Source organism: Terrapene carolina, unplaced genomic scaffold (assembly GCF_002925995.2).
Source record: "Terrapene carolina triunguis isolate 2854851 unplaced genomic scaffold, T_m_triunguis-2.0 Scaffold211, whole genome shotgun sequence".
Taxonomy (NCBI): domain Eukaryota; kingdom Metazoa; phylum Chordata; order Testudines; family Emydidae; genus Terrapene; species Terrapene triunguis.
In genome coordinates, this window is record NW_020664562.1 from 18,724,715 (window position 1) to 18,733,082 (window position 8,368).

General features: G+C 40.6%; 1 protein-coding gene across 1 annotated transcript in view; it reads right to left on the minus strand.

The window, feature by feature from the left end:
• Positions 1–399: 399 nt before the first annotated feature.
• LOC113407353 (hippocampus abundant transcript 1 protein) overlaps positions 400–8,368 on the minus strand; it is a 19,851-nt gene continuing 11,882 nt past the window's right edge. The window contains exons 5-11 of the mRNA XM_026655761.2: positions 7,898–8,116; positions 7,428–7,541; positions 6,792–6,863; positions 4,994–5,106; positions 3,978–4,075; positions 2,984–3,147; positions 400–689 (exon numbers count right to left, since the gene is read on the minus strand). Of these exons, the coding sequence (XP_026511546.1) occupies positions 483–689; positions 2,984–3,147; positions 3,978–4,075; positions 4,994–5,106; positions 6,792–6,863; positions 7,428–7,541; positions 7,898–8,116 (987 nt within the window). The 3' untranslated portion in view covers positions 400–482. The remainder of the gene's footprint in view (positions 690–2,983; positions 3,148–3,977; positions 4,076–4,993; positions 5,107–6,791; positions 6,864–7,427; positions 7,542–7,897; positions 8,117–8,368) is intronic.

Sequence of the window (8,368 nt, forward strand, 5' to 3'; positions counted from 1 at the left end):
AGTGATTTTAAAATGAAACCAATTCACCTTTTCCTTACTTGAGTGCATTTACATTAAGGCTTTGTACTATCTGACCCAAAATTTTACAACATAAAATGAATGGGTCCACAAATATGCTAGTATGTCTCATTGAGACTTAGCATGAAGAGAATTAAAGCTTTACACCTTAAGGAAATGGACACAGGGACACATGCTGATACCTTGAATATGTTTTCCTTTTTGTCTCAGAACTAGGATGAAAAGGTTAATTATATTAATAGTATGAGACCAGTGCTTAGTTTGTTCTTTTTAAAAAGTTAATTTAATTGTAACATCTTTGGAGAAATTTCCAGTTCCTGTCTGTAGTTCCTACAAATTTCATGCAGAAAGATACGTTTCTTAACATTATCTTAAGAAATTACATTTTTTATGTAAATGGAATGTATATCCAGAACTGGAAACAAGACCTATGAAATATAAAAACGTTTTTCTGGATTTTGTTGTCATACATTTGTGTCTTGCAATAAAGGTTCTTTGGCCTCGCCAGGGGCCTGTGGACTGTGTGGATGACCATGACTGCCACTGTGTTTTTTCCAATTGCTGGACCGTGCATTTAGATTGGTGTGTTCAGGAATAAACAAGGCAACAAGCAAAGCCAGCAGCACAGAGCATGCTCCAAACAAGAAAGGGGGTCCAGGAATTATGGAGTTCTGAAAATAACAAAAACACTTATTTTCTAGAGGAACCGTTAAGTAAATCCATAGTTCACAGACACTGGTTGGTTCACGTCAGGCCCTGTACTTAAAAACAAACATATTTTACAATTTCATTAGTTTAAGGCACAATACTCTTAATGAGTGGGCTATTTCAATACCCAGCCCTAGTAAACCTTATTCATAGATGAATGACAGTCATTCTCAAAGGCTGAGGGAGGAAACCCAGAAGAGGAGAAACCTGTTAGATGAATTTCTCTTTGGGTGTTTTTTAAACTGCAGAATTCTCTCTTCTAACTTCACAGGAAACGTGCCACTGCCTAGTTGTCTTACCTGCCAGAAATATAGACTTATAGAATCATACAGCTGAACTGCTATTTCCAGCCATGTAATTAAAACTCACTGTAGCTACCAGATGAAGTATAGGGCTGGTCTTCACTGCCCTGTTAGCCTGAGGTATAACTCAAGCTTTGTCCCTAGCCCAGCTCCTTTGAAACACACACAAATCTCTAGCTTGCCAACCCATCAACATTAACAGCCACATTTAAACAGGAAAAGCCACGGTACTAACTACTATTTAAAAAGTTATCCAAGACTCTGAATTAAACAGAAAATACAAAAGCAGAAGACTACCTCCTTCACCCGTCTATATTCTGTGGTAGACATTACAATGGTGCAGTGTAGACACCATAAGAAGTCATTTAACTATACAAAAGGGACTATGATCTAACTCGCTCTGCTTATTTTCTGTCTCAGCCAGGATTTCATTCTATGGTTTTACTCTTTTCATTCATGCACTCATGTGATTAAGCATGAATACTTCAAGTAAATTGAGTAAACCAACCCCCCCTCTCCAGTCAAGTGTAAATAAAGGACAACAAGATCTTCAAGCTTTGTCTTTCATCACACCATCAAAAAGACTGGCTGACTTGTAGACTTATTTTGCAGCAGTAAATTTTAGATAATTTATTTTTTAAAAATAATAAGCTATAGCTGGAAGGACCAGAACTGGCACTCAATTGCTTCCAAGGAATGAAGAAGTGCAAAGGCTGGTATCTGACCATAATGGTAATTTCTGCCTCCTTTTAGGCAGACATATTGACAGGCCAGAACGTTTTCCAATGTCAGATAAAGAGGAGAAAGTGGCAAGGCCTGACAAGAAGCGTGCCACAAGGAAGTATGAAAAGAGCAAAGCATATTCAGCTTTTTAGTATCCAGTCTAAATCATGTGTTTTAAAATATTCAATAGACTTAAGATACAATTCTGGGCACAGTAGTACCAGAAAAAAATATTTACAAGTTGAAGAAAATTTAGAGAAAAGCAGCAGTTAACAGGCAAGAGAGACCAGCATACAAGGAAAGAATCAAGAGATGTGTAACTTGGTCAGAAGATGGAGAATAGGAAAGTGTTTAAAAACGTGAACCAACAGGGTTCTTTTTAGGGTGATCCAAAGGAGCAATGGGATTGATTAATCAATGGAAAATTTAGGCTCAATATCAAGAGGATTGTCTTAATTGCAAGAGTTATTAGACAGGTCAAGAGTCTCACAACAAAAGTGGATTGAGAAGTCCCTTTGCTTGATTCATTTAAAGCTGGACTGTCTAAAGCACTGTAGAATGTGTCACAGGGCAGCGAGATGAACTACAGTATCCAATTTATTCCCCCTCCGCCCCTTCCAAGGTGTAGGATAGAGGTTCTCAAACTGTGGTCCACGGACCACCAGTGGTCCGCAAGCTCCATTCAGGTGGTCCGAGGATAGTTCCCGCTAAGATGCGTGCCTGGGTGGCCGCACACAAGAGAATGAAGGGCCACCCACCTAATTAGTGGAGCCGCGCAGGCGTGACTCCACTAATTAGGTGCCTGGACCCTGGAGAAGATGCATATGTAAGGTGAGGTGGTGGCCTGGAGGGGGGAGGGGAGAATAGAGGGTAGGTGGGAGGTGGGAATTTGGGAACTCGGGGGCTGCTGCGGCGGGGGAGAGACCCCTCTCCATCCCAGCCCCAGCTCGGGGGGCTGCCGTGGTGGGAGAGAGAGGGCACATCCAATGCATTAGAAAGGTAAGACTACTGATATTAAAATGAGTTGTGTTTTTTAATATAGCACTTTTATCCAAAGTGCTTTACAATAGTTAGCTAATGGTTCGAACAACATTTGGAAAGATCATTAAGTGGTCTGCTGAGACCCTCAGCAATTTTCAAGTGGTCTGCGAAAAAAAAAAGTTTGAGAACCACTGGTCTAGGATTGATCTTTGCTGCATTTCTTGTAACTTATAAATAAATAGGAACAATACCTGTTCTGAATGGTGTTGTGTGGCCACGTTACCTCCCAATTCAGTTTCAGTCATTGGGAGTTCATTCAATTCTACATGGAATATGTAGAATATAAAACCATAAAGTGCTGGTCCCAAACCATTACACAATCCTCGAATTCCTGTTATCATCCCTTGAACAACACCTAAAGAAAAAGGCATTCCATGAAATTAGATGTGTATACAATGAAGACTATTTAAAATGCTTTTTGGCAATTGTCTAACATGCAATGGGGCCTGATTCACTTTTTCCCCATGCTGGTGTAAACTAGGAGTTACTTCACTAAAATCAATCGGGATACACCATTGTAAGACTGATGTGAGAGGAGAATCATGCCTACACCAGAACCAAAACAATGAGGAACATTGGGCAAGACAAACTTTATGTTTTAGTCAGAGCACAGCATTTCCTATGCCATACTGACCAAAACACTATTAAATCTGGTATGTTGTCTCTGACAGCTATCTATGTCTCATGCTTCAGAGAAAAGCAAAAACATATTACTGGGGGGCTCCTAGACACTACAGTAATAATAAATAAATGCCCCTGAAGAATTGAGTAAATCCATGCATAGTGGGAGAGAAGAAGAATTGAAACATGATCAGCTGATGTACTGAATCAAGAGAAGTAGTGATGTAGTATTATGCTACCTTCAATGCATGGGTTTTCCCTATGCTAGACACACTCATTATTCATCTGCCTTGTTTGAAGAGTATACCCCAGCTGCCTCCAAACAGTCCACAGGCCTTGAGAACTACCACTCTTCTACAGTGAAGTTAAAACTACACTAATGTTTCTCATTTACATTAACATACTATTATGTTGGCTAATTTGTCCTGCAAACTAGCATGGAGGTTAAGGATAAACCTTGAGTACCAGTAAGACAGCATTGATACATCTGGTGCTAAGGAGGTCAGAATATCCCTAGTTTGAACATTCCTTAAAATTAACAACAACAAGATATATAAAACATACCCTGTTGATCAGCATCAGCAGTTCGTGAAACTAGTGCACTTACTGCTGGGAACGTAATACTAGACATTGCTGCAACAGCCCCTGCTGCCCACATCATCCTGAAAAACATAAGTGTTAAGAGAAAGAATCAAGATAAGAATTCTGAATTTCTACCTTCCAAATACCTCTTATTACAAAGTTTAGAAAGAACTGCACACACTACGCAAGCAATAGAAAAGTCACAAGTTAATTATCATTGCTTGATTTCATACCTATCAATTATTCTGAATTTAACAAATGGTGTAAAATAATTTAAGAGATGATTAGAAAAGTCCCCAATCCTTGCAAAATTCTGACGCTTGCTGGAAAGCATTGATCATGTATTTTGTAAACTCTCCTCCCAAATTAAGAGGAGGTGAACATCCAAAAAGCGAACTTAACTTAGTTTTCCCCGTTAGGTCATTGGTATGTTAGCACGTGTAAAGGGTGCAATCATGGAAGTGTGGGGGGAGGGAGAAAGGAGTGCTACAATTGATGTAAACTGACATCTTGACAAGTCAATGCAGTCTACTACAAGTAACAAGACACCCCCCCCCAAAAAATTAAAAAAAAGAATTAAGAAAATATGACTGTTAGAGGAAAGAGGACAAAGCATTTTTCAATGTTGTTTGGTGTCCATTTCCTTTTAGATAAAAATATCCATGAACAATCTTTGGTCTTATGAAGATTATTGGCACAAGAGATTGACGTTGTTTAGGTCAATCATACAGTACAATACCAAATTCTTGGTTTGGTATGGTTCACCAGACAGTGTTTCTTTGACTGCACCAAGTATAAACCAATTACATCTTTAAAAAAAAAAAGGTTCCATCTTAAGAGGAGACAAAGGACACGTTGCCTATAACCGCTCATGTAAAACTGATGCATGTAAAAACACACACAAAAAAACCTTTGTGAATGTTTCTTTATTAAGTAGGAAGTAATTTAAAATCTTCGTATGTCAGTTCATTAATTCAACTAAAATGAAATGTACGTACCAAGGCTCCGAGCCAAAACCATACCATGCAAGCTGTAATATTTGAAATCCCAGACCCAGTAAGATGGTGTTTTTATTTCCAATGGACCGCATAAGTAAACTCAAAACTACTGTCTGATGGGAAAAAGAATGTCATATTTTAATTGTGAATACTCACGTTATACAGCAATATATATAAAATGTTCACTAGTTTTGACAGAAGCAAAATAAAGTTCTATGATGTAGTATTTTCTAGACAGACTGAAACGTGTAATAATGGAGAGAGATATGTGAAGAGATTGTTACCGTGCTCTTGATGTGCAACAATTTAGATTTTCCTTGAGGAATCCATACACTGGGAATATTATTTAACCTGCCCTGATGACTTAAACAAGCTATTTTTCAACCCAAACTAAGCTTAAGGAGAAGATTGAATCAACTTCTAAGAGGTTTGGGAGTGTGGCTAAGGAAGAAATAAATTAAGGTTAAGGCACTAGACCAGGGGTCGGCAACCTACGGCACGCGAGCCGATTTTGAGTGGCACACAGCTCCATGCTGCGGTCCCGGCCCCCAGCCCCACTCAGCCCCCCCGCCCACTGCTCTCCCCTGCGGGGGCAGCCAAGCTTCCCCCTTCCCCCGCTTCTTCCCCCAGCATGGTGCTTTCCTGCCCCTCTTCCTCTCCTTCCCTGCTCCAATCAGCTGATGGCCCTAGCGAGGGGGAGGGGGAAGAGCGCAGCATGCACACAGCTCCGTAGAGGACGCAGAGAGAGGTAGGGACGGAGCCTGGGGGAAGGGGGTGGAACAGGGCATATCCCTTCCAGCCCCCTGCCATGAGCCGCTCAGGGCAGGGGGCTAGGAGCACCCCAGCCTTCTGCCCTGCACCCCTCTGCCCTGAACCCCCCCAACACACCCCCAGCCTTCTGCCCTGCATCCCCCACACCCCAACACACACCCAGCCTTCTGGCCTGCATCCCCCCCACGCCCCCAGCCCTCTGCCCTGACCCTTGAACCCCCCCACACCCCAGCCCTCTGCCCTACACCCCCCCCACACCCCAGCCATCTGCCCTGATCCCTGAACCCCCTCCACACACACACACACACACCCCAGCCTTCTGCCCTGAACCCCCTCCCCCAGCCCTCTGCCCTGACCCCTGAAACACCCGCCCCTCCAGGTCTGGGGTCCCGGCCGCAGGCCCTGCTCAGTCCGCTGCCGGCCTAGGTGAACAGAACCCCAGGCTGGCAGCGAGCTGAGCAGGCTGGTGGCATAAGATCAGCATTTTAATTTAATTTTAAATGACGCTTCTTAAACATTTTGAAAACCTTGTTTACTTTACATACAATCGTTTAGTTATATAATATAGACTTATAGAAAGAGACCTTCTAAAAATGTTAAAATGTATTACCGGCACGCAAAACCTTAAATTAAAGTGAATAAATGAAGACTTGGCACACCATTTCTGAAAGGTTGCCGACCCCTGCACTAGACTACAATTCGTGATGTGCATTATATTCCAGCTCTGACAGATTTAAGGCAGTCTCAATGTCTGTGCATCACAGTTCTTTCACAAAATGGAGATATTTTTCTACTTCCCAGGATGTGAGAATGAATTGTTTATGAAATGGTCAGACATTAGGTGATGGGGAAAAAAAGGAAGCCATTTAAAATGAGATCAGAATTCAAAGCATCTCTTTCCTTTTCTATTCTAACCTTCTGAAACCAGATAGACTGAGTTCCTGGAATTACAGTTACAGGGATTGTCATAATATTTAGCTCTCACTTGAACCCATTATATTAGTGAAATTTATAGATCAATATTTACCTGTGCAATAATGGAGAGAATCCCAAGAACTGCTATAAAAGCTGCAACACTTTCAGGTGAAAATCCCATTATCTACATTAGAGAAGGAGAAATTTGATCATTAAACTTCAAATGTATATTGACACGTCTTTCATGTTTTGTGACATCAGTGGAAAGAATAAATGGAGTAACTAGAAAAACGCTTAATCTGAAATAGAAGAAGACATCCCTGATTTTCTTCAATCCCATAATCCATTGAAACCAACATTTACTCTTGCATAAAATAAAGAGAAAGAACTAGTGCGGAACAGAAAATAACTTCTATAATGGAATATGGAACTTGAAAGAAAAATTGACCCCATACTGTAAGAGACTAAAAATATTTTATCAGCTAACAAAAGCTAATTTTAACCACTGCAATGTAGTGGAACTTGTACTTCAAGGAATAATGCAAATGACTTTAAGAAACATGAGAAATATTTTGAGAACAGATTCATCTCTTTATTAACTATCAGAGTAACTAAAAGCCACTATCAACAGCCATTAATCATATTGACTACCCATATATTGCTAAAGTAATGTAACAAGTGCAAAGAATACTCCCTTCTAAAAATTTAGTTTTCCTTATCAGACATTTCTTCATATGCAGATTCTTACCTGTCTGAGGTATAGGAAGAAGCTGGAATATTGACCTGCCTCCGGGAGGTAGGAAAGAAAGACCGTTATGCAGATTAGCAGCACTATGGAATCTTGACCCACTTTCTTTAGTGACTAGGACAAAAAAAGACAGCTATAAGGTCAATAGAAAACATCTACTCTTCATCATTCATAAGCAATTATATACAAAATGGAACACTGAAAGAGGCAGATGCCCTTTAATACATACATCACTGTTAAAACATGTGCTTCAGCACATGCTAATCTGCATTTGCTAATCCCTGCTAAGCAGCAATTTGACGCTACTCACACCCTTCCCCAATAAACCTAGAAACTCCTCAAACAATTTTTTTTAAAACCCAAATCAGGGGATAATTACTATCAGTCCCATTCCTGACTCAAAAGCAGTACAAATCCAAATCTGCATATATCAAGCCACCACTCCATACTTAAACATTTAAATAGCTTACTGCAAAGGGATCAGCCTGTTCCCAAGAAATGGGTGCTCCCCATGATGCTGGCCTCATCTTCTCGGGCAGTGATTCCGGTACAGCAACAAGAATAAAACAAATATCCAACAAAGCTATAGCTGTAGCTAGGACCACTACCAAGCTGTTTCCATAGACTCGACCAAGGTAGGCACCAATAGCTGGGCTAGTAACTAAACTTGCTGCAAAAGTTGCTGAAACCTGTAACAGGCAAAAGTCAGTATGAGAATAAGTTTTCCAGTAAGGAAGATCAAACTTATCCAATCTTTTTTTCTGACTTCACTTTCAGCACCTTCACTTCCATAAACTTAGTTACAAATCACCCTAATCAGGTGGACAAGTTCTGAACTAACGTACAGCTCTTTTCTCTGGCACTGCAGCAGCAACCACAGATTTCAGACATCTGAAGTTTTTAACGAAAAAAAATGTGGTTAAGTGGGGCAGCACTGTATA